Source organism: Eurypyga helias, unplaced genomic scaffold, assembly GCF_000690775.1.
Source record: "Eurypyga helias isolate BGI_N326 unplaced genomic scaffold, ASM69077v1 scaffold8041, whole genome shotgun sequence".
Taxonomy (NCBI): domain Eukaryota; kingdom Metazoa; phylum Chordata; class Aves; order Eurypygiformes; family Eurypygidae; genus Eurypyga; species Eurypyga helias.
This window is the reverse complement of record NW_010228898.1, coordinates 1-26,991: the sequence shown is the minus strand read 5'-3', so window position 1 is coordinate 26,991 and position 26,991 is coordinate 1. Positions and strand designations below refer to the sequence as shown.

Genomic DNA, 26,991 nt, shown 5'->3' with positions numbered 1-26,991 from the left:
GGATTACAGAGGGGCATTAATCCACACATTTATGCGCATCCTCTACCCACGGGAAATTGGAGAGGAAAGCCCTGAGGCTCGCAGCGGGGTCATTCGTGGCTGCGTACGAAGAGCACTGTGCCTACAGCCGCAAAGCAGAGCTGTTCGTGCTCTGCTGTCAGCGTCAGGAGCCCTTTGCTGGGGTGGTGCACAGCACCTCCGAGGCCGCGAGCAGCTGTGTGCCGCTCGGCTGCCAGCTGGGTTAGACTACGACAGCAGCTCATGAGCAGTTTGCTGCCCTCCGCGCTTCCGAAAAGAACTTCGGTTGAGTTTTGAAACGCTTCCTACAAAGCCAGCACACCAGGTAAAACCCAGCACTGCGACGTGACGGCTGGAAGCTGTGACCTATCCGTACAGGTTTCTATTCAGTTTGAGGGCATGGTAAAAGGTGAGGGAACCCATTAAAAACCAGTTGGCGACACACATCGTAGGATTTACTGCGACGGTACTGCCAAGTAGCACAGCTACCTTGTGTGCTATACCTAAAAAACCCCAAAATGTGTATTCTGTATCTGCCACCAAGTCCATTATTTACTTACCAGACTGCAACGTAGTAGCAAGTTACTAGGGACTGCACCTCTGTCTCAATCTGGTACAATACCAGCGCCGGGGAGAGCAAAACAACGCTAACTGGGACGTGGACACAAACTAGAGTTTAGTATCTCATGCAGCTGTTTATATCTGCCTGAGGAGTCAGCAGCGAGTTCACATGAGCACTGCCGTGACACCCCAAGTACACGGTACAGTCACGTGAGCCGCCCCCTTCACGTCGGATCAGTCCAAGTTCGGTGCTTTTTGGGTCAGCGTTGGTGCGGCACGGAAAGGAAAACCAGTAAGTCTGCACGCGTACGGAGGATCGTCAGGTCTGGCACCTTTGGTGCAAGTGCCCGGAGTTGGTAAGAGCCTGCGCTGCTGCGGGCAGACAGCTGAAGCAACGAAGGAGGAGCTCGCGTGAAAACCACCGACGTAACCAGAGCTGGGAGGTGGCAGGTCATTTTGCTTCAGGAGCCTTTGCACGAGCATCGCAACGGTCACCCTGCACAGTAACAGAAGGTGAGGAAGTACCCACCCGGGACACCGCAGTGCCGTTTTAACACCGACGAAGCTCCAATGCCCTGACCAGGTGGCGTAAACTCTTGTGTCATGTATCGACCCGCAGTTGTGGCACAGAGCTGCTGCTTGTGCTTTCTCATCAAGGGACCCCCGAAGTAACGCAGACAGGCCTAAGCTGGTATTCCGCGAGGTTCCGTGGCCTCGGATTAACACAACGTGTCAGTGCGACAGAACAACGGTACGTGGGTCAGAATCTCTGAAGTCCGTTAACCACCAGCATAAGAACACGACCTCAGTTGGTGCCATTTTTAATGATTAGAAATAATACATTGTAAAAATGAAAAGTGAAAAAATTCCAGCGTGACACTTATAAACAAGGAACAAATAGGAAACCAAAAAGCTTCAGTTTTGCCTGGTTCATAGTATTTATAATACAACAGATCATTAGTCTGAGGTAACACCAGTAATAACTTACTCATCCTTCAAGGACTGCTCAAAAACGAAGAACAGCGACAGTAACGCATGTTACGTTAAAAGCGAGATGTGATTACGAGATCAAACAAACCCCTTCCCCTTTAGTCAGGGGGCTGTAGTGGCCAGTATAAAACTGGGAGTAAGTCCGTACAGGAGGAACTACAGAACGCTGGCATCTCGCGTGGCACGTCCCCAGCCCCCGGCAGTACTTGGAGTACGGCCCAGCAGGTAAAAACCAGACATTTCCACATGAAAGCAAGACTGTGCTGTGCAACAGCCCTTAGGAAATCGAGAACACGGCTGGAGTTTGCAGAAAACAGCCAAACGGAAGATGAATTCAGGAGTCCAAATTTTGGCATGAGGTAAAACCATGTGCATTTATTTCATCTGCATCTCCGAACGAGTCAGGGGGCAGTCAGGCGTGGTGACTGCAGTGAATTCAGTCATACAAGTGCAACTCTTCAGCTCCAACGGATTTCATGGCAGTTTATTTAAAAAATGTACCAGTAAATCATAAAAGAGGGATCATATCCATTTAACGTTTATTGAAGGATACAGGAGGTTTTCTTTAGAATCCAAGATGAGCATGAATATATGGCCGAACGAAAAAAATCTATCAAATTCAGTGAAAATTTTCTGACTTTAAATAGTAGCTGTAAGAATGACCCATATATATTCTTTGTTACAACCGCCCTCACTCTACAAGTAAAAAAAAATAATAAACATTCAGTAAACATTCTTTCCTAAGGTAGTTTCCCTTATATAGGAGTGATTTATCCATTTCTTGTATACATACCTTTCTCAACATACCAATCAGTGGTTCTCACAATTGAAAAATAAAAGCACAAAAAAGTTTACACTCTTGTACAGGTAAATAAAAGATCATCTTGAATTAGACTGTATATCCTTAAGGGCATAGTATAGTTTCAATTTCATTACCTATTACATAGCTTCTTACATACAAATATTGACATATTTGGCTTGTGCTTCAAAGCCTTTGTGTCTGGGAAGTCCAGGTCAACGCATCTCATAACTTGAAATCGGAGGGGACATCTTTGCTGCTGCTGGGCTGAACCTGTTCGTGCAACAGAGTCTCGTCTGAACTTGCGACACTGCACTTCGCCGGCGAGTCGTCAGCGTCGGGATCCAATCCTTCGGGGCAGGGAAGCTTTAGGAGTTCCTCCCGCAACTGAGCTGTGTGACGCTGAACGTACAACAAGAAGTCAGGGTGGAAGAGACCACGGTTAGAACATCCCGCGTTAGAGAACGGCAGGGGAAAAAGGATCCCGCAGAAAAGGTTTAAGCGTACTACTTCAGGGACTGGGTACACCTTCCCCCTGTATTTACGGACTGGTACTCTCCTCGTGGCACCGGAGTAACCAGCGGGTGCTGCGAGGCACGGATTCAGGGCAGGGAGCAGCACTGCAGCAAGCGCACCGGTACGAAGAGCAGGCTATTCTTCTGAGTCATACCCGCGCTCTCCGGAGAAACCGGCTTGGAGCGGGTAGGTCAGACAGTCAGTCACCACAACACACATTCGCACAGTCCGTGGCCTTGACGCGCCCCGTCCCAGAGCCACGTGCACGGAGGTTTACACAGTGATGACAGAACTAATGGTACCTTTGATGTGACGACCAGTCACACCGGAAGAATACAAGTCTAGCAAGTGGGGAAAAAAGCAGCCTTTCCTCTTTTTTTTGTTTTTACTCCTCAGGGGAAGAAAAAAGCACAACTAGGTCTGTTGTCCATGTGGACCTGAACCACATAAATGACAGCACTGGTCAGGGAGGGAGGACAACACCAAAATGATTACAGCTGCTGCTAAGATTTTAACACAGGGTAAAACCAACCGTAATGGACCACAGTTCAACAGCTGTGCCTGCCCAGTCAAAAAGCGTGTTTTCTGGCAAGGCCCTGTGGTTGTACAGCTCTCCCATAAACCCGCACCCCCATGCTAGAGAGAACAAAAGAAACTCTCTGTGCCTTACCCAAATACGAACAGGCAGCACGGACGGGAAAGGAAGATCTCACTGGTAGAAAAAGACGCTAAAGAAGTGGAGTGCACGTGCACTTTTGACAGCTGGGAAACTGCTCACGTGTTTTAAAGCTGCTGGGTTCCCGTTTTGGCTCTCACGGAACTCAGCTGCTGAGCGATTTCACTGCCATTTATCACGTTTGGATCACAGAACATCAAACGACAGACGCAAGTCTCACCTTTAGAGCTGCTGCGTGATGGGACATGGTCCTGCCTACCCGTTTGTCGCTGCTGTACTGCTGTATGTCTGCTATCCACTCCTCACACTGAGCCATGATCTCCACTCTTTTCAAGTAAAAATGTTTGTGGATGACCTGCAGGAAAACATTCCCAACGAAAGAAGAGAGTGTTCATTGTTTTCCAAGAACCACGTACTTCAACAATGCAAAACTTGCAGGGTGCCCGTGACTCTAACTGGATGCAAGGGGGTAAAATTCAGCGCGAGGATGATTTAGCGCCGAGGCAGGGTGTGGACAAATCGTGCGGGTATTGTCCCTGGAGGGGTCCCGGACCCAACTGGTAAAAGCCCTGAGCAGCCTGGGCTGAATTCAGCTGATGCTGTTTGGAGGAGGAGGTTGGCTGGCCGCCTCTTCTGGTCCGCGTGAACCTGCGACGCACGTGCAGCCTGCCATTTCAGCAGGCCCTTGTGTCACCTGGGCGAAGGGTGAACGCGTGCCAGCAGTGCAGCGTCGCACCAGGGAGAGGAGAAAGGGGCAGCAGAGCGTTCGGCACATCCTTCAGTTCAAAGAGCTCCTGACCGCGCAGCGCTCGGAGTGGCCGTTCACCTCGGCACAGGGGCAGGGTTACACAGGCACAGTATTAAGGCTCTTCCTGTTGGGCTCACAGTCCTGTCTTATCGAAGAGGCATCATAGCTGGGGTGTGCATGTACCACCTCTTCCGTGTCCCTAGCCACCTGCTGCCTGAACGGGGCACGGGGAAGCAGAAACACCGCCAACAGCACGAAGGTAGGAACGCAACGCGCTTCTGCTTAGGGAAGGCAGCTCAAACCCGCTGCTACAACAGAGGTACAACCACCGTTAGAATTACGTGCCCCAGGAAGAGGCAGCACCTCTGGAGACAGCTGGAATTCCCAGGCAACGGCAGTTGAGCTGCTCCCAGTTTGTGTGGGAACTAGATCGCATACTAATTTCACTATTTCTGTACAGATTTGAGTTTAAAAACACCCCAACCAATCAACCCTCAGACAAAGTTGTGAAACTTGGCTCCGTGTTGGCTCTGTCTTAAAGAGTTTGCTGAAATTCTGCCTGGTGAAAGAAACAGTAAGATCAAAGAAATTTTATGGAGCACGCAGAGTTCTTGGCAATATCACAACATAATTGACAACATCATCTTTCCCTCCAAAGGTTAGAGAATATCGCTGCTGTCTACAGGCAAACTGCATACTGAAAGCGTAACTGACTTCAGTTCTGGATGCACTCCTTATATCCACAACGGAGCTTGGAAGAGCTCCCACAGACCAGCAGCTCAGATCTCCTGAGCCTACCTCTCATTTGAGACGCTAAGGGGAAGACAGCTCCAATGCATGCAGACGGAAGATCGCAGGAGCTGAAGGATGTACCTTCTTTCTGGGACCTGTTTTCCGGATGCCTTTGCATTTGCATTGCTGAGTGACCGTCATTGTTAAGGTCCTTAACACAACCCTACGGATCCTAACAACACGCCAGTCTCCCAGAGAAGCGCTCAGGCAATCCGCACGAGAGACGCCTTTTCAGTCGGACAGGGCTACAAATGGAATCTAGTGTTCTTCCAAGATTCAACTGCTGCGGCGGAAAAAAGTAATGCTTTCCGATGTGCAATTTCCACGTTTTGATATGGAAAGAACGATGAGGCCACTTCAAGTAACGACATGCAGTATGTATGCAGAGAAGCCGAAAAGGGAGTTCTCACGTTGCACAAGTTAATAAGGTGCTGGGTAGGATGTCAGGTGCATCCTTCTTCACTTCAGTCGCTGGAGTCAGTTGCTCCAGGGAATAAAGAGGAGGCTAAAACGGGCGTCTCGTGCATGATGTTCCCCAAGACTTGCATTATTCTAAACGCTCAGAAAAGATAAATAGATAAACAAGGTATGAAACCTACCTCCTTGAAACATGGCGATGGATTTCTGATTTGCTCAAGCATTGCCCACTTGACTGTTGCCTGTCGTATATTTCCATCATATTCTCTGGAGCTCTGGGTACCACTCGGAGTACCTCTGGATCTTTCATAACCTGGTTCATTAAAATAGGGTTCTGCTACCAGTATTAGGGATTGGACAGACACTAACACCTGTTAGGAGAAGAAACCGAATGTTAAAATTGTGCCACCTACTTGTTTTTACAAATACACGTCGTTTTGCTTACCTCAGGTGCAAAGCCACTCCTACGGCAGAGTGCTGTCACTCCTAATACAGGGAACGTCCACGCTTCCAAACCGAAACCATGGCTACACATAACACCCTCAGTCCTACGACTGTGTAGTTACTTAAACACTGGGACAATGACAAACATGAGTTCCAAAAATAACAATACGAACGTAAGTAAAAGAAAATGCTTAAAAGGAAGGGATGTCTGATTGCACCCTTCTGTGAGAGAAAGTGTATTGTCAAGTTCACTCAACAGTTCCTGAGCTTCTGTGGCTGAGCTTGCTCATTCTTCTGAGTCTGAACTTGATGGAAAAGGAACAAGGGAGGTGAAAGTGACCCAGTGAAATCCATCTTGGTATACACACTCTCCCATTCTTCCTTTCAAATGCATCCAATGGATTTAGGTATGTTTTTAGCCCTTTAATTTCAGGTTTTACACATAAGACAGCGTGTCATATGCCATTAAAACAAAACCTCGGTGTTTCTCTTGACATAGGAAAACCCCCTGTTTTCAGTACTGTATCAACAAAGCACCAGTGATAAGGAAATGACAATTTTCCCTCTTTCAATTATATGATCAAGGATGTGGTAGTGTATATGAGAGATATATATATATGCCCAAATATCCTTAATATAAAACAGAGAATCAGATGCACAGGGCACTTCAGGATACACACACACATGTTGCATATCCAGGATCTGATGGCTTGCTAGTTTTCCCAGTGTTAGAATGTTTGGCCCTGTCAACTTCTTGTTGTGCTCAATCAAAACTATGTTACGTGCAAAAATGTTGGTATTATATAGGTTGAAAACCCACCCATTTTTTAAAATTTATTTTAAACGAAGAACAGGTTTTTCTTATGTACTCAGCACCAAGTCCAGCAAGAATTTGAGAGATTACAATTCTGTTGACACAAGCCTAGTTCCAGAACTGTAAATAATTCAAAAGCAGTGATTTGAAGGCTTATATTTCCTCAGAGACTGCAAGAGTGGCGATATGCTGCATGCCTAAGAATGGCATCTCCAGCACCTGGCATACTTAGGTGCAGTAGATGACAAACGTCAGGCAGCCGTTTCTGGAACTGACTCTCCTCCCAGCTGAGTTGCAATTTAAAACTTGGAGCCATCCTCTAATTTAGCAGCCCAGTTTGTGAATCTGGATAGGGATGACAACAGTCCTCCTTTTTCTTGGAAGGTGCAGAAGGCGCAGCTTACACCAGATAAATGCTGCGTCGGCAACAACTCAAGACTTGGTTTCTTGCACAGAGCCGTGCCCCGACAACCGGACAGCTGCACTGCCTGCCGAAGCGCAGCATTCTCTGGGAGTTTGGTGGCAATGCCAGCACAGAAGCGTTCCAGATTTCCATACCCGCTGCGAGGTGTACTCTCTCCACAGACACAATGCCAGCCCAGTATTGAAGTGACAGCCCAAGAATCAGCTGAATGGCAGAGGCTGATCTCAGCCCCACCATCACCTCACAGAAACTCACCCCGGTTCCTTCTGGTGCCACCACGCCTGGCGCTGGCACTCGTCTAGGTGCTGTGCCTTAGCTATAGCACAGAAGGGCAACCAGGTCTTTATCCTGATGGAAAGGGCAGGTGGCTGTGCAGGGGGAAATGCGAACTAGCATCCTCCTTGGGGCTGAGAAGGAATATTAAACACGTTTTTCTGCTTCCCAGGCAGGTGCTCCAGCTAGCTGCTGTTCCGTGGTACAGCGTGACCGTCACGTGGTCTCCTGTGCCTGCCATGCGTTCCACTAGAGGCAGCCATGGCTACTGTGTGTTACACTTGAACATATGAACAAATGCATTAGAACACACAGAATGTGCCAGCAAATCAGGTTCCAGCAAAAACCCCTTGGGACGCTAAAAAAGGCAGAATATTCATGTGAACGTGCTAAGCCAAGGCAGAGAGAGTACTTCTGCTGCAAGGCTTCAGGCACCTAAGGTGTTCTGGTGATCTCTGGCCTTTACATGTCTCCGGACATAGCTGGGTTTTGCTTTTTTTCATTTTAGATTCTAGTGATACATCTTTTTTCAAACAGCTGTGGTAGAGAACTATGACACTGCGCAACACTGTTCGTTCTTGGCCTTAACAACCAGTCGTTACTTGGAATTATAATCATAATGAACGAGAAACTCTGAACTGATCTTCCAGTTTCATTTGGGTTATAGAAGTTAATTTCTGAGGTATTTTGGATGGTCTGACAATAGTTTCATCTTTGGGCCAGAAAACGCATGGATGGCTTAATTCTTCCCAAGCAATTTATTTAGTCCTACAGATGTTTTCCATTTAAAAGCTACAAAGTGTTTTTGTCCCAGGATGGGGGGACCTTTTCCAACAGCTTTCTTACTATTGTCAAAACGATTTCCTAAAAAACTTTTAAATTTGAAACTTCAATGCTGCATGAGCTTTCTAACAATCAAATCTAACATTTTGAAAGGACTTCGATGACCCCAAGACTTCATAACACCTGCACCTTTCCACCGTGATTTTATAGTTACGGTCCAGTTATACTTCACTTCCACATGCTGGAACAGACCTTTCTTCTCCTTTCAGGAGACTGGTCAACCAGCTCTCCAAGGCCAATTCCTGAGCAAGCTGAAATGTGCTCTGCCCAAGGCCAGGGTGGTTAGCTGTACTGCGCTAAAACAGGAACTGTACAGTCTTTTAGGACTTGTAACAGAAAATGTACCTTGTGCTATGTAATAACTACTCCAAGGAAGGAATAAATTCAGGCAGCGCCATAGGAAACAACCAACCGCAAGCTTTACTTTTATTTATGTGCTCATTAGTCAGTCATTTCTATGACATAAAGCTGAAAGTTTTAAGGACTGTGTCCCCTAAATATTCCGTTCTAATTTAACACTAGCTGTGACTGAACACAGCATTTCTCCACTCTATCTCCCTTCAGCTTCGTTCCTCTATTTAGCCGACTTCAGACTTTGGAGGAGGACCCTCACAGTTCCCACCAGGATACTTCCCTTTCTCATCTCTCACCATGTGGAGTCTGCTTTGTCTTAACCGTAAGCAGCTTGGGACAGAGTTCCAGGAGGTGATGGCATCTTCCAGACTTTTGGTTTCTTTTACGTAATGTATTTGAAACCACCCAAGTGAAGTCTCGGCGGTGCCGGCGCGTGCTGCACACAGGAACAGCCACTCTTCAGGACAAGACCAGTAGAAACACTGGTTGGGAAGAGCAATCTGAAGAACTCTACAGTGTTTCTCTTCTAGTGTTCCAAGGATGTTTCTGGGCTTTTGTCTTACTTGTGCTTACTTAAGAAAACTCTGGTTTAAAAGCACTAGAAAAAGAATCCTTTGGACTTACAGACCGCTTACTACTCCTAAATGACATCTACTGAAGAGAAAGAAGTGCTCACCTGCAAAAAACTTGACGTCTGGGGATTCCACTTCTCTTCTGGCCTCCCATGCCACGTGTTGAGTATGCTTAAACACACCTGAAAAGGTGACACTATGATAAATGATATGTTCTGCTTGGGCAGAACAAAACGTCAACATTACTCTCTTTAACCGCATTCTAAAAGACAAACTGTTTCCTGTGAAACTAATTTGAGGTGACAGCAGAATGTGGATCATGCTAATACAGGAACACAGCAAGGTGTATAGATGGGTCTTCTTCAAGGAAAACCTATAGGTCCAAGAAGAAATGAATCATAGAATCACAGACTGGTTTGGGTTGGAAGGGACCTTAAAGACCATCTAGTTCCAACTCCCCTGCCATGGGCAGGGACACCTTCCACTAGACCAGGGTGCTCAAAGCCTCATCCAGCCTGGCCTGGAGCACTTCCAGGGATGGGGCATCCACAGCTCCTCTGGGCAACCTGTTCCAGTGCCTCACCATATTATCTGGTTCTGTTCAAGCATGTGAAAGGCGGTTTCTGCCACACAGACTATCAAGGAATTGAAAATATACGTTAACTTTTATGACTGACGTGGTTGGTAGGGAAGCCTATGGAGTTGTTGAACCTTATCACAAAATGGAACAAGCAAAGATGGGGAACACAGAGACAAAATAAACAAAGGGAATTCAGAGGCGAGCACTTGCCAGGCCTTAATATATGTTAGGCAGAGGGGAAAGGAGAGAGAGTCTCCAGTACAAATTATGTTCTGTGCCCATGTTAAGAGAAAACCCCATATGTGGTATGGGGAGTATTACAGCTTGGGAAAACAGGGAGTGTGGGGAACCCACGAATGACAGTGGGATAAGGAAAAAAGGGTAGACTATGGATTAAATGTTTACAGAGACAAAACCAAAAGAGCTGAGGAGTGCCACAGCGCTACAGCCAAAGCTGCTGTGTGGGTCTGTGCCTCGGTGGAGACACACTCACAGCCACCCCTACAGCTCTGCAGAGCATTTAACGTGTGCTTAGCTCTAATATAAGCAGAAGCTGCATCTCCCCGATGTGCACCTGACTTATTGTTGGCTTTCTGAGAGGCACAACATACCAAGGAGACGGGGCGAGCTTGTTTGTTTTCACTTTTAGTGTTATTTCCAAGCGCTTTACTATTTTTTGATAAAACTGTCATTAAGTCCGTGTTTTAGAGCTACATTTTTAATAGAGGATACCAAGGTTAAGGAAAGTCATTATCTTCCCTCAAGAAAAAGCTCTTTTTCATGGGAAAAAAAGAGGCAAGGCTCTTGGCAACCACATTCAGTTGCAGCTGATACGAAGTATACTTTGTCCATGGAAAGGATCCTGGGTATTTCAGCTAGCCAAAATAGATTTCTGCCTGGTTCATTTAGCAAAGAAGATGGAAAAGAACATTTTTCTGGGTCAAAATTACTTGCTCTTGGTCCAATCCTGCTCATAAAGGCTTTAAAAAGTCTCCAAGACCATTCAGGAAGGAGATCATTCCCATCTGAAACTGTTAAATCACCCTTCGTTTCATTGTGGAGAGCAGTTTTAACCAGACAGCTCTCTGCAGCCTATTAGGGGGCTGATCATTTCACTGCAAAAGGAGAAACGGTCCATCTGCTGCACGTCCGCGTGTAGGCAGAAACAGAGCTGACCTACCTTGCCATCGTTGTAGAGGTTTGGGTTAAATCTCACGCTGTGGCCTCCAGTTGTTTCCAGATTCACAAGTGGAGGGGAATTAGGATAGTCTTGTGGAAAATAGACATCAAATTCAAAGCAACCGTTCGCGTAGGGGGTGTCTGCAGGACCAGTAATGAGAACCTACCGGTGGGGAAAAGAAAAGTCACGCAGGTGAGACTTCTGTAAGTTACCTGAAGCATTTCATTTCCGCAGGGTACTTACCAAGCGCTGCCGTCAGTCGGCAGGCTGGCAGCCTGTTCGTCATGACACCCTGGCCAAGCGAAGCCCCCTGCTAGCGCTCGTTTCTCCAGGTTAAGAACAGAACGCAGACATGAGGAATGAAAACTCTGCCCCCACTGGATGCTATCAATAGAGATTTTCTCCAGGCTTTGGGCCCAGAGTTACCCCGTACCCTCTATATACCTACTGCGTTCAAAGGACTTAAATGGTGGTACACAAAGATACGCTCTGACCGCAAGGGAGTAACAAAATGAATTGTTTCCAGTCACAAGAGCCGAAGAAGAATGAACCTTGTCCCGTAAAGTCTTCTTAGCTAACCGAGCACTCCTGGAGCCAAAGAACTCTCCCACTGAGTTACTTGGAAATTGGGATCAGGCTCTCACACCACCACCAGTTATCACAGAATCATAGAATCACAGAGTGGTTTGGGTTGGAAGGGACCTTAAAGATCATCTAGTTCCAACCCCCCTGCCATGGGCAGGGACACCTTCCACTAGACCAGGTTGCTCAAAGCCTCATCCAGCCTGGCCTTGAACCCTTCCAGGGATGGGGCATCCACAGCTTCTCTGGGCAACCTGTTCCAGTGCCTCACCACCCTCTCCATGAAGAACTTCTTCCTGATATCCAGTCTAAACCTCCCCACGTTCAATTTAAACCCATGTACAAGTTTGGACAGCCATTAAAGTGCACATGAAATACTTCTGGTTTTCTTAAGGTTTAAGCCACCCTCTTAACCATTTACAGGCCAAGCTGAAAGAGAGAAATAAAAATAACTCATGTTATTCTTTACCTTCATAATGTCAAGCCGCTCCTCATCGCAACGTACGAAGACGCTGGATGAAGAGGAGAGAGGCAGGGATGTTGAAAGAGTCACAGCTTCTTGAGCAAGACGTCGGGCTCTGGCAGCGCTGTTCGCGTCGCTTGCGTTTTTTACCTGAGACATGTAGTGGTAATTTACTTTAAACACCAGTTTCCCGTCGTCATCTTCAGAAACCATTTCGAATGTATCTGGAAGGGAAGAAAGCTTTAATGCATCAGGAAAATGGTGAAGACTAATCATGGATTAGTCTTGGATAAAGACTCTTGAGTATTAGAATCAGCAAAGTTTAACTTGCATTATACTAATGCAAAAAACACGTATTTTGCGGATTAACCCCGATGACAGAAAACAAAGCATTAACAGTCCTGGGTGGAATAATTTCTGCAGCAAATTTACAAGCTTTTGTGTGCCACTTGTCAAACATAGACTGTTTCTGGTTTGGAAAGCTACCAGCTACTCCAGACCAGGAATATAATGACACTTAGGAACACACAGTGCTACTAAGTGAACCGGTGTGAAGCCAACAGTATTTACTTGGGCGGTGGTTGCAGTGTTATTACAGAATCATAAAAAAAAAAAAAATGACAGCAAAGCTAGTTTTCTTTCATCACTTACTACACAAAATCTGCGGCGTGGCTGCCAGTGTGAAAAGTTACCACCGCAAACTTTCCTACCGCCTGCTCTTGGCACACGCACCGCAAACATCGGTGAGGAAAATCCCCTACAAATACAACAGCCAAGAAACGCGACTGCAACGGTGTCACTGCAACTCAAAAAATACTCATGGAACAGGTCTTCACCATAATTTTATAGCTCTTTTTGGATGAGATACTGTTTGTTCTTTATGATTTTTTTTTGAACACGTTCCCTTCACGGGCAAAATAAGCACCGACTCCCATCCCGTTTTCCAAACGCACCACACTGCACTCCACGAAAGGACACAGTGAAGTTTACTACAGTTTCATTTTAGAAAACGCATTTTGATCTCAATTCTATTCCACTTAAAACATAAAAGCTACATTAACAAGCACATGTACAGTCTTACATGCGCTTTAAAAATGTCTACTAATATTTCAATATAACCTGAGGACTCGCAAAGCACTGCTGGAACAAGAACACGAACACCATCATCGACTTCATCGGCTGCCCTGAATTAACCTAGTGTAGGCTTAAAACCTTTCCTATTAGTTCCAAGAGTACATTAGCTGGCAATCTGAAAATCCACATTTACAGAATTTTCCGTAAGTGAAAACTATCAGCAGTCACATATGTAAACGCGGGTTAACTTTGTAACTACTCAGGGATTCAGTGCAGCAGAGCGCACCTTCCTCAGCTGTCTCCTTTCTGAGACACAAGCAGGCACACTTCTCCACCTACCAAACTGGAGTTTCTTCATGACAGCCACATACTTCTCTTCAAGAGACCGTAAAACGGACAAAGGCTTGGGCTTCACTGCAGCCTTTCTGGAGTATTCAGCCATCTTCTTTTCTGTTACACAAAACATGATGATTATTTGTAGTTCGGAGACAAATCCAGCAAGGACCTGGGGATTATGGAACTTGAGATGACATTTTATGGTGACACTGTCTGCAGAGAAGTCTGCAAGCCGGGGATCACTCACAACATACAGACCTGTCTTTCTCACGACGACGCATTTCATTATCCGAACAGCTCGAAGTAGAGATCATTACCTCAGCTCAGAAATAATTCATCATTACTGCTGCTGTGAACGTTCTTTCCTTGTTTCTTCTATTTTTTTTTTTCAATTTAAAAAAGGAAGCATGGCATTGGTTTGTGTGGGAGGACGCACGTATTCTTGATGCGTTCTCCAAAATCAGGAGCTGATTACACCTGCCTCTTTAAAATCCACTCCCTGGGTTAAGCTACCTAACCTTTCGTTTTCTGTAGTAGACAACCAGATGGGCCTCTGAATGTCTGCAGGTTCTGGGAAGAAGAGTGGGGGGGAAGGCATCTTAAGACCTGGTTTTGTTTCTCATTGTCCTGCTCTGATTGGCAACTAATTAAATTGATTTTCTTCCCCCACGTTGAGTCTGTTTTGCCTGTGACCATAACTGGTGCGTGATCCCTCCCTGTCCAGGTCTCGCTCCATGAGCCTTTCCCGGTATTTACTCCTCCCCATCCCACTGCGGAAAGAGGTGAGTGAGTGGCTGTGTGGGGCTCAGGTGCCAACTAGGCCTAATCCACAAGAAGAGTTAGTCTAATTCATAAGATCTAGTTTTACAGCAATGTTCCCTCCCTCACTCGAATTACTCTGTTCCCTGACCAAAACATTTAAGACTCGCACAAGGTTCCACACGCCTTTGAAAACGTAGTCAGTGGCTGGGGGCAGCAGGGAAGTATTTTTGCTTGCTTTTAAGCTAATCTATAACTTATCTGTTAATGAATGTGTTACAGATAAACACCTTACAGTATTTACAGAAGTCTTGCTATTTTACCTTGGTTTGCTTGGCGCAGACTGGTGGTAGCAGCATAAACTATCTCCGCAGTCTTCTGGATATCTGGTACCAAAAGTGTCAGTCCCTCTGGTTCCTGATCCGAAGTATCTGGCTTTACTCCTGCTTTCGCTTTGTCTTTTTTAGACCTGTTTTTGGCAATGAAATAGGATACAGTGTGAGGGAATATTTTTCAAGCAGTCATACAGTACACGGCCCGATTGCCAACAGGGAAAACCACCAAAGGCTAGGGATCGAGTTTGCTGAAATGGAATGTCTCCGTGTATCTCCAGGGAAACCACGGAATGCAGCGATCGGTGGGCTGTGACAACACTAAGCACACACTCCCCGCCTGACCAACGGAAACACAGCTGCTACCAAGAGTGAAAACATGAACCCAAAAGCAGCGATACGGGGACACTAGTTTCTGCTCCAGGCTGTTCCTGTTGCCGATTGTCACACCTGCCGCACGCTGACCTCATGTCTCCGCATGTTCAAAAAACACCGGAAACGCTTCCAAAAACAGCATAAGGAAGATCACGGCACAAATGTGCACTTCATCCCTCACGTACATCCTGGTGCGCACTCCAGTCCTAAACAGGGGACACGGAGCTCCTTCCTATTCCACAGCACACTGGCGAGTCTGTGAAACACACTGACGGTACGACCTCCAGTGAAAACTGACCGTGGGCCCGTGAACTGCAGCCCAGATGTCACAAGAGAGTGCATCAACAATGACGTCAGTGTTTATCTGCCGTTCCCTTCTGAGCTATAAATTTAAGACCTTTTATTTCAACAGTTTAATGTAACATAATTTTCAAAGTCTTACAAATATAGAAGGTGCCTGTATTATACTGGATGTTAATAATCCACGTATCACAAGTTAAAATGTCCATTTAAGCACTTCACATTTTTACAACGTGTTTGAAAATACAGTACGTGCTGCTACCATCGTCTGACAGAGGGTAGTTGCCTAGTAATTTAAGACACATTTAGGTATTTTCACTGGGATAACCCAGCCTTTACTAGCATATATACTCAGTTGTTGAAATTAAGACATGGCATTTGATAACACTCTCACCTAAATGAATAAATCTAAAAGCTGCTATGTTTTAAGAGCTAGCATGGTAATCCTGCAAAACTTAGAGCACAATGCTAATCACCCTCAGGTTTTTTTACTGTAATTTATGGGCGGGTTTTTTTTGCTTTAATAGAACTTGTTCACTTTAAGATCCAAACAGGTTCAATAGCCAAGAAGCACTGGTTTTCTCTTTCCCACTACCATTCCTAGCAGCAAACCAGAAAGCTACCTGCACAAGAAAAAACAGCAATTTAATGCTTTGATGTTCCAAGCACATTTTAGAAACTACCACACACAATATCCTTTCTGTATTTTAATGTAGTCCAAAATCACGCATAAAGAATGAGTCTCTAAACTATTCGAGAGAGGTGACTACAGTACTACTGACAGTCTTTGTACGGTACCTCATCAAATGAGAATATCCCTGGAGTGCATTAATAGCAACATTCATTACTGCAGCATGGTATATTTTCCTGGCTTCAGATTTAATCCAAAAGGCCAAACCCCTCATCACTCCCCTTTACCTTGTGGAAATCTAAGTTAATATTTTTAAAACAACCTCAAAAAGGCCACTAAACCTCAGTGATACTGCTTTTAACACCACAGACAGGCTAGCAGCCATGGGTCCCAGGAAAGATGTACAGGTTTAGAACTGCTCGCTGCTGACACAGAATCCTTAAGCTATTTTCTAGAAAACCCTTGGAGGAATTTTTACTAAAATGAAATGTCAGTGGGCTCATCCAAGAGAGAGAGATGCGTGAAAAGCAATGAAAAAGCGAATGGTGAAGATAGCAAAAGCGAAATTTTCCCAGTTATCTTGCAGGGCTTTTATCTTCCACGCAGTTTTACAATTGAGACTGCCAGCCTTCTCCTCCTACTTGGCCTTAGAGTAAAACTAAAATTAAGCGTTGGCCTCATTAGTCAAAAGGCTTAACCACATGCTTACATTCTCCTACAGATACACGGAGTTACTGACAGCCAGCTACCCAAGCGGACAAGGAACAGCTATCTAGGTGAAGCAGTAGGAAGAGGGGACATGTACTGAAAGGCACATCCTCAGCACCCATAACAGAACTGCCGCTTGTCACCCCTGCTGCTGGAACAGCTCGCGCTTCAGCGCTTCTCAGCTATCGCAAGAGAACCGGTTTTCTTCGTGTCCCTTTTACTGCCAACACAACCTGAGCCAACCAGACACAACCTCCCTCTCCTCAGAACATACCTTTTAAATCAAGGGCTGGCAGAACAGCTCCACCTTGCCACCTGCAGGTATCTGGAGCTCGTGTGATGGCCTGGTACCAGGCTGCCCAACTCCCCAGTCAGGCCAGAACTCAGCCTGCCTAAAACCAGTTTAGGAGGCAAAGTGCAGGAGTGATTCCACCTTGGACACCAAGAAGAAACCATGTGACTCTCAATATTTGTCCTTGATTCTGCCTAATCAGGGATTTCAGTCAGTTTTTTAGCGAGTATAAGTTAGCTGGCATCACATCCCCCCCAGATCGGCCTCATCAACACGTAGTTTCCTCACACAAGTCACACCTGGATATTCTAATGGTTAGGGTACAGATAATGTTGTTCTTTCTTTTGTAAGACTCGTATTAATGACGACCTCCATTTTTAGTTCCCTCGTTTTGCCTTCCTGTCCCTGTTTGACTGAAACCTTTTGCTGTCTAAGTAAGAATACCAACTCAGCGCGATGAATCCTGCGCAATTCGTAAGACGTCATTACGTGACCTTCTTTCCATCTTTCATGTTATACACAATTATTTGGAGATATTCAGCAATACTTTACAGCTTGTCAGTTTATTTGCAATCAACATATGGTTAATCAAGTAATTCCCTAGACTCCAGATGTGGAAATACAGCAAAGGTTCCCCAGTGGTATATTTTTTTCTCACCGATTGTAATTCGTAAAGTTCACACAGTTTTCTCATCTCTAGCCACCCGAGACAGAACTGAATTCCACGGCAGACATAAGCTGTTACACTTGATTTTGCATTTCTTTTACATTAGAAGACCACAGCACCCTCTCTAAAATCATATCCTTACAAGGTGGTTTATCAAGATTATTAACTAAATGCAGTTTAAAGAAAATTTGATTAGGTGGACTGTAAGATTAAGATCTCATGTGAAACAGCTCTGGAACTGCAGACGGAGGTATGCAGCTGGCCCACACACCCATCCCCCTCAGGTAACAACGCACCCTGGTCTGGAAAACCTAAAAGATGGTGTAGCTTCCTAACCAGCATGGTTATAAAAGGGGAGAGACACAAACGTAACTCAAAGCCCTGTGAAAAAGGTTTTCCATAATTACTCTGTCAGGCTTTGTCAGCTTTGGCCTTGGAGGTAGGAAGCAGGACTTGGAAGGCACTGCAAATGCTCCTAGAACGAAATTACAGCGATACCAAAGATGATTTTGTTAGTCCCCAAACCCATTTCTTAGTGTAATCTGAACCTCGTGGTATTACCGTGTGTGTGTGCGAAAAAGCAAGCCGGTGGCCATTCTACCATTGGTGAGCGTGTGTAACATGGGCAGACCCGATTATCAGCTGAGAAAACATCAGCCTCCCTTCCTGCTTTCACCTCCATTCCAGTACTGCTGCTGCACTCCTGCCTGGGTTCAGAGCCGCAGCGAGCTCTCTCCAAGCTGTGTAAGACATGAGTGTTTCAGAGGGTCAAAGCAGAGTCCCAGCTAGAGACACAGAGCTGCTGGCAATTCCACGGCTCTCCCACTAAAAATATGAATGAGAAGCTGAAATATCCAAATTAAAGTGATAAAGCCAGTAAGATCCTTCCCTTCATGCTAGCAGCCTGCATATAAGTGTGTGTATTGTAGAATCACAGACTTGTTTGGGTTGGAAGGGACCTTAAAGACCATTTAGTTCCTACCCCCCTGCCATGGGCAGGGACACCTTCCACTAGACCAGGTTGCTCAAAGCCTTGTCCAGCCTGGCCTTGAACACTTCCAGGGATGGGACATCCACAGCTTCTCTGGGCAACCTGTCCCAGTGCCTCACCACTCTCTCCGGGAAGAACTCCTTCCTGATATCTAATGTAAACCTCCCCGCTATCAATTTAACCCCGTTACCCCTTGTCCTGTCACTACAGGCCCTTGTAAAAAGTCCCCCCCAGCTTCCTTGTAGGCCCTTCAGGTACTGGAAGGTGCTATAATGTCTCCCTGGAGCCTCCTCTTCTCCAAGAGGGTAAACTATGTGGGTAAACTAATGGTATTATCAAACTCCTGAGCTCTAAGCCTGTGTTTTTCAGTGGTTTTCCATAGAAACAAGAGAACGAGTAAGACTCGTAAATAATAAACTGAGGTCAAATACAGAATCACAGGAATATTTCGCTGTACCTTTTCTCTATTTTGAGAAAACCTTCACATGCCTGTGTTACACTGTACACTTATTTCTGTCAACCTTCTGCGCATGAGGCAGAATGCAATGCAGTTACGTGGTATGGGCCAAACCTTTATCAAAAGGTTACAGTTTTCAGAGCAGAGGAGTCAAATATCTAATTTAGACTTGGAAACTTCCCCACATGGTTTTTCAGCCATTGAAGAAAAACCAGACAAAATCATGTCAACTCCTGTTTAAAGGGATGACAGTCACTAATATATTTGCTAGAAGAGACAGCAGCGTACATGCTAATGATTTAAGCCATTAATTTAGCTTGTGCGAGAAGATGACAGGCTTCTCTTCCCACTGTGCTAAATGAGTAATGAATGGCAGGCTCCCGAGGCAACTTGAATTTTTAAAGCCAATACTGATACTTACTCACCCACGGCTGAGGCTTCGAGGTAACCGTGATGATACGGAATGACACCTTTATCAAAGTAGTCACAACGTTGAGCCAATGAACCCTTCGGCCCCTCTGTACTACACAGATGGCACTCGGAGCGGAATTCCGCTCAGTTTTATACCGACACTCGCTGCGCTGGGACCAAGCCGCCCCAGGTCTGCACCCGCGCGTCGCCCTGCCCTCGCGGTCCCCCCGCCGTCTGCAGGTTTCCTGTCAGTAATTCACAGATTCTTAGACGGATCTCCTGAAACGAGGCAAAACAGGCAAGGGACCCTGCCTTTGCAAGTCAGCACTGGCAAGAGCTCGTAACCCCCTCCGAGACGGCTCGGCACACCCCTCCCTGTGGCTTCCAGCACTGCACTTAGGGCCACTCAGCTGAAGCACATCCCCGACCAGCAAAGGCTGCAGGATGGCTGCCTGCAGCCACCCCCCGCTCACAGCACAAGCTCCAGAGTGCAGCAAAAGGAACCTGACAGCTGTTCTGTCTTTTAAAGACAACTGAAGCAAATGAGGCCTCAATTCTTGAGATGCAGTTATAAATAAAAACGTTTGTTTGCAAAATGCACCGTTTCATGTCAAAGTTCTGCAAAGTAACAGTGGAGACAATGAAAAGCCATAGCCGGGAAAATGCCTCGGGCCTACCGGGTCGTATTCTGTCATCCCAGAGCAACGGGAAAACACGCAGGTCACAACCACAATGCGATAGGCAGGGCTGATGCATTCAGACAGCCCTGGAACTGGCAGGATTAACCCTTCATAGCAGTGGGACAAGCGACACAAGCGTGAAGACAACAGAATGCAGATCTCCCTCAAGCAGTTACCACGGGGGTGCCCGTGGTGACGTGGAAGGGGAAAGGACAGTTAGGAATGTCAGACACAGGCTTGCTGTACTCTGCAGCAAATAAGCCATCAGATTAATTGGCCACCTTCACCAGTCTGCCACGAATCCCGCCTCAGCAGATGAGCCTGCTTTGCCACACCACAGCCGTTTTCTCCACAGCAGAGGGCTCAGCCATCACAGCAAACAAACGGCTCAAACTCGGCCCTTGTGGCAACCTATTCCACAGGCCTGGCCACTCTCATGCCAGGGACAGCTTTTGACTCCCGAGCAGTACAACAAGCAGTCGTGAGAAACCATCTCATACCTAAATGTCTTCTCCAGCACCCAGAATCTTAGACTATTATGGCCTTCGAAAGTAAATGAAATGAAATGTTAACTGGGATCCACACCCAAAAATGTTGCCCTTCCCATTCTGGATCTGAGTGGACGCTCCTACTCCAACAGGGAAATGACATCTGATAGACAGGCAAGTAGAGCTGCTGTTCAGATAAAGGGAAGTTTTGTCTTTGAAAGCAGATGCCATAATTATGTTGTTCTGGCATTTCACCTAAAAGGGGCAGCAGATTGTCCCATTTAAGAAATTCATGCCAACACTTGCTTATATTGCTGGCAAACCTTCAGCAAAAATGCTGAGAACGAAAACCTTCCACCCCAATGATTCCAGGCCATTCAGGCTGTTGGTGTTTTCATCTGTGTCTATATACTGCTCTGAAGACAAACAGAACGATGCTTAACCCAGCCAGTGAAAGGCAGCATTTCCTTCTGGGCTGACATATCAAAGTGATGCATGGAAATTGTACAGATAATGTAACTGAACCAACCATGGAACATTTATCAGATTCACCACTTATTGAAATAATTCTGACTGTGCTGCTAGAATTGTTCTCAATTTTCAGGTCCTAAGCTGACACTGAAGAAGTAGCCACACCGTATTTCATTTACTGATCACCAGTAGTCACGTGCCGTTCGCACAAAGAAACTTCTTATACTTCAGCCTGGGCGAGTGACATATGAAGATTCAGGTTTCCATGCCCACCACATCCTAGGCTAACAGATGACCGGACCAGCCAAAAAAGTAACTGTGCTGGAGAATTGGATACCAACATCTATACCGGAAATGGGTAACACAGAAGCCAAATATATTTTCCTTCCTATTTTAAGAAGATTACATATACTATGATCTATCAGCAAGCACAAGCTGACATTTTTAGATGGGTATCCAACATAAAGAATTTGTATTTGTCCTTCCTAATTCTGTTTCTTTTGCATTAAGTCAGACACCCCCACCCACCCCCCCCAAGAGTACGTTACATGCTTGATATGCAAACCTTGCAATATCAGTCAGGAAGGATTAGAGAAATTCACAGGTAAAGCCTGGTCCATCTGGAGTTACTAGAAACAGTTCCCAAAAATGGGATTCCTGCTCAGAAAATCTCACATGTATTGGTTGGTAAATACTGTCAGTTTACAGTGGCAGGAAGAACACTGTACACACACCTTTTCCTGACATGATATTTACCACCTTTTCATGATGTTTCAGCATATGCTCAGGGAAGGCACTAAATTTTTCAGGGAAGGATAGGTATTATTTCCTAACAAACCATCTTTAATTTGGAACCAAGTAAATCAGAATCAACAAACCAATTAATTGCTGGAAACAGAAAATTATGAAAAAAACAAATCAAAATTTATATTGGAGGATTTGCTTTTCCAACTCTCTCAGTCAGGGAAGAAAATGATGATTCAGCCCCTAACCCCCCTCCAAATCCTCAGTCCTGGGAACTGGAGTGGTTGAAGACACACAGAAACAGAGACGGGAATCTGTTTGTGAAATCAGTACCAACTGCAGCCCCTCCCGGAGGCAGGGGCCGTGGGGAGGCTGGTCTGGTGGCTGCCCCTTCAAACAGCAACCACAGGCAGCACCGACTTCATCAGTCCCATGACTAAAATCCCAGCCCTCTGAGGCTTGTATCCCGGCCTGTGAGCCGTAACCAAAGCGCGACATTTCACAGATGACGACAGTCAGATCTCGGTGACAGCAGCGTTTCTGGGACAAGAAGCCACAGTTTTGCAGTGTGAGAACTAACGATAAAAACAACTATAAACTAACACCGTGTGACTCACTCAGAAGTGCTCTGAGAAGATGATTTGACCATTGGAACCATCAGAGAAGGCAGCAGAAACAACAGGAAGACAACTGCCAGCCTACATTTTATTGTTCTCCAACATCTGGGATTATCCCCCTGGCCAGGGGAATTGATAGGACAGTAATACCAGGTTTAACAAAGCAAAACTGTCTCGTAACTGTGGCCTACACCAAAAGCACCAGTGAAGAAAACCAGCTAACAAGTAGATGGGGCTCACACATTCACTGGAAGAGCACCTGTGCTTTGCATTTGCCTTTATGACCATCTGACAAAGGGTACTTACTCAGCGAGTAAAGCAGCACAGAAGCCTGCAGAAAACAGCTGGGACCTTTCTCCTAAAAACTACCAGTTGGTCTGGTCCTCCCCAACCCCATTCTTTACAACCCCATTCTCAACAGCCTGAGGAACGCTCTAGCCTTCAGACTGACAGCAGGAAATGCACAGAAGATTCACTTGGTTGAAGATGGAAAGAAATTTAAGACAGATTTGAAGCGTCCAGATTCCTGAGCAGCAACCCTCTTTCTGATCAGCAGGCAGTTACTGCTTAAGAGACAAGTATGCAAACCTACCAGGTTCTTTGTGGCATACAAAACAATTGCCTTGTAAACAGTACAGTAAAGCTGAATACGGGCACACAAACATAAACCTCGATCACACTGAGGTATATTCTCACTCTGGACTGCAGCACACATTTAGATAAATGTACAGAGCTGAATCTTCTCTCTTCTGTATTCATAACACATAAGTACAAAATACAGCTTAGCGGAGGGTTAGGGATGGTAGAAGCGATTACCTCAGTCGGTTGGTGTAGGTATCTACACAGGTCTTCATTTTAGCCAACAAAGTCCCAACAGAAGCTTGTGACTCCAACTGTTCTTCCTCCTCTTCACTATTTTCTCCCGACAGAGGAAGCAGTAACGGTACCATCGATGCGCAGGATGCAATAGCGCGGAGCAATTCTAGCAGGGCTCGGTAAAGGGGGACATGCCGGGCCATATCCAGAACTAAGGGAGAAAAACAGTTTACAAAGATTACCAAAATTGAAGATGACTCTTCTACTCTTGTACAGATGTTTTAAATCCAAAAGCTGGATTTTAATAAGTATTAAAATATAAATGACATTTAATGATAAAATGCAGTATTTTATAACACCAATTTGTCAGTTATGTTTTAATGGCCTTGTCCTGAAAAAAAAACCTGGGTAAGATACCTGCAAACCAAAGGTTAGCAAGAGACACAAGAGGACAAAGGTGCTAACAAGGAACAGAATAGGATTACCACATGCTATATGCATTTCTAGTAGCTTAATATACAATCCTGGCTCAAGCGGTATGCCAACAGTAATCACAAATAAATATCTACGAAGGAAAAATTGTACCCCGTGGTGTAGCAGGGTAGCAATTGCTGATTCTAACAGCATAAACATTAGTAGAGAAAAACTTTCATATCACCCACTATCTGTAGTTATCTTCTCCTTTGGGAAATCCTGTCTGCATTACTGCAGGAATATTTATGGTCATGAAATAAAGGAAGTTATCTGCTAAGAAGTCTAGCTTGCCTCTTTTCAGGAAGAAAAAGTATAATTTTAAAAACCATCATGAATTCTTCAAAGCATGCAAAAAGCTCTGAAGAAGATGCAAATTTTATCTGCTTACATATGAACCATGAAACAGTAAAGATGAGTAGGAATATGTATTAGGTAGGCAAACCTCGCTGTCTTGTATTGCTCAGTGTGATGTATATGTTTTATTGAAGTAAATGGGAGTAGAATATAGACATCAGCTCCTCTGACTAGGAAACACAGGCAGAGGCACAATTCTAATGCATACTCTAGCACCACATTGTTTATTTTTCTTTTCCACTTGCTTGGACAAATATGTAATGGATGTCATTTCAACTGACTTTGTATCATTAATAGAAATCCCAAAAATGTAGCAAAACGCAGATACTTTAACACAGCTGCTTCCTCTATCTATCCCTAGGACATGCTATTTTTAAGCCAACTGCAGAAAAAAATTGGTCTAGTTCAAAGTATTTACAAATGACTGAGTTTAGTATAACATGAATCTATGCTTTTTCTAGCAAAAAAAACCCCAAACAACAAAAAGCCCCTGACAACTTGAATTAGGACAGAACAAAGCACAGAAGAACTCTCTAACATTTCATTTAGCACATCTCGCCCTCCAAGCTAAAGCGTATCACAAACTTGCGTCTCCCGTCACCAAACCCTTAGCTGTAAACACAGCATGATGGGACAGTATAAACAGCCAAGCAAAATTCAACAAGCAGGTTTCTCCAGGTTTAAAGCTGGATTTGTCTCTACCAAGAGTTCTTTGATCAACACCTTGCTATTTTGAAACTGTTACAAAGGCACGAGGTCTTAACTGGGTGGTGTCGAACAGGAAGGAAATCTACTGCAACAAAGCATTACTCTGGCAGGCCAGGTATCATGGCTCTAAAAATATCCTGTGTCAAAATATTCCATATATTTAAAGCAAACTCCACTGAATGTAAACATTGGCATTAAGAAAACCAGTTTCAGTTACCTATTATTTTATATATAAAACACATAAAATGTATCTCCATTCCTTATGCTCAGTCTCTACTCAACAATGATGATCCACAGGAAAATTCCCACAGCATGTAAAATAGCCTTAAAGTTAACAGAAATGGATCTCATGATTTGTGATTAGAAGAGTGTGTCGGGAGAGCAGGGCAAAAGAAAGGGAGACAGGGAGACCACAAAACCCAACGGGTTTCACCAGAAACCACCTCCCAAGCATGGTGCTAAAGATGGAGCAGCTCCTCAGTTTAACTGACAGCTGTTGATTAGGAAGATGGTGAGCCAAGGGGAGGTGCGACCTCTCAGAGAACCACGGCATTTCACTTCTGGAAAGCTTTTATTTATTCATGTTAACTGTGAAGTATTCATGAGGCCAGAATGTACCATTTCAAATCCTTCAAGGCTTGCTTGCCATCTCCTTTGCTACACAGATAAAATAATAAACTCAGAATTACTGGCAGGTGGGAAACTGAACTGACATAACTTGAAAATGGGAATGGTTTCCAGAAAAACAGGAGAGAATTTCTGGTTTTAACAGGTTCAACTCACTTGCACTGCTTTGCAATTGTTCCCATGCAAAATAAATGAAAAGCATTCACTTGGTTTCGATTTGAACAATCTTTAGGGAGCAACTACCATTTTCTTTTACCTTAATGCTGGCCTCTTCTAAACCCAAGTTCTTGATACCACTATGTGCCTTACACTATTTTTATCCAAGGCCTTTATTATACTTACTAAGGATTACAGCGCATGCGAGTGTGTCTGCCTGTCCAAAATGCCAGAATTCTCTGGACAAGTATCAGAAAAACTTGCTGTGAAGATCTCCAAACTGCCAAATTACTGTTTATTACCTTTATTTGGCAGTTCGTCTACTCCTTGTGCCTACTTTGCTCTCAGCATACCCGACTTCTTTCTGCCTGACTGAATTGGGCAACGCACGTGTAGCACATTTTACTCGAATTAAAGAATATAGCTTCTTGTGTAAGAAAGAAAATACAACACATCGCAAAATAGAAACAAATACTTTTGCTTATGGCAAAGCTATAATTTGAATGGCATTAGCACATCTTAAATACGTCAGAGTTTTTTTATATGGGTACTTCAGTCGTGTAAGAAGGCAGTAACACTTGATTTGTATGGGCATGCACACAGGCACACCAAACTGCAAATACGCAGCGTTCCTAAGAAAATGAAAATGGGAGATTAAAATTCTTGGCTTTGTAAAAATGACGGATATATTATCCAGGACCCTCTGTTATCCCAAAGTCAAACCCATTATTAAATAATGGAAAATATCTTTCCTAAACCCAATTTGGTGCTCTCAGACTCCCACACGGAGCACGCCTGGACCATCCCAGCTGTTAGGCACACACAGACTGCGGGGTCTCCCACACCTGACCGTTCGTGTGCTGATGGCGCTCTCCGATTCTGCGGAGCAATGAATTGCTGAGGAAGGTCCAACCACCAGGGACCAGTTCAGGAGCTCACCCTTGCTGACTCTCAAACAGAAACACTGCCTGAGAGCCAATCTGAACCTCAGCCAGGTTTCCTCAGCATTTCTTCAAATGACCATGATGTGCCGATGACACCAAGCTGTGTGGTGCGGTTGACATGCTGGAGGGAAGGGATGCCATCCAAAGGGACCTGGACAGGCTGGAGAGGTGGGCCACTGCCAACCTCATGGAGTTCGACAAAGCCAAGTGCAGGGTCCTGCACCTGGGTTGGGGCAATCCCAAGCACAGGAACAGGCTGGGTGGAGAGTGGATAGAGAGCAGCTCTGAGGAGAAGGACTTGGGGGTACTGGTAGATGAAAAACTGAACATGAGCCGGCAGTGTGCGCTGGCAGCCCAGAAAGCCAACCGTATCCTGGGCTGTATCCAGAGAAGTGTGGCCAGCAGGTCGAGGGAGGGGATTCTGCCTCTGTACTCTGCTCTGGTGAGCCCCCACCTGGAGTGCTGCGTCCAGCTGTGGAACCCCCAATATCAGAAGGACATAGACTGATTGGAGCGAGTCCAGATGAGGCCAC

At 45.3% G+C, this 26,991-nt stretch overlaps 1 protein-coding gene across 1 annotated transcript; it reads right to left on the bottom strand.

Annotated features, from left to right (window-relative positions):
• Nucleotides 1-1,922: 1,922 nt before the first annotated feature.
• On the bottom strand, nt 1,923-23,406 carry LOC104516008 (baculoviral IAP repeat-containing protein 6-like; the record flags this gene model as incomplete). Its single annotated transcript, XM_010160196.1, has 9 exons — nt 1,923-2,770; nt 3,781-3,915; nt 5,700-5,888; nt 9,346-9,423; nt 11,002-11,163; nt 12,053-12,270; nt 13,460-13,570; nt 14,539-14,684; nt 23,196-23,406. Coding segments are annotated over 9 exons (1,427 nt in total), but the record flags the coding sequence as incomplete, so codon positions are not given.
• Between the last annotated feature and the right edge of the window lie 3,585 nt (nt 23,407-26,991).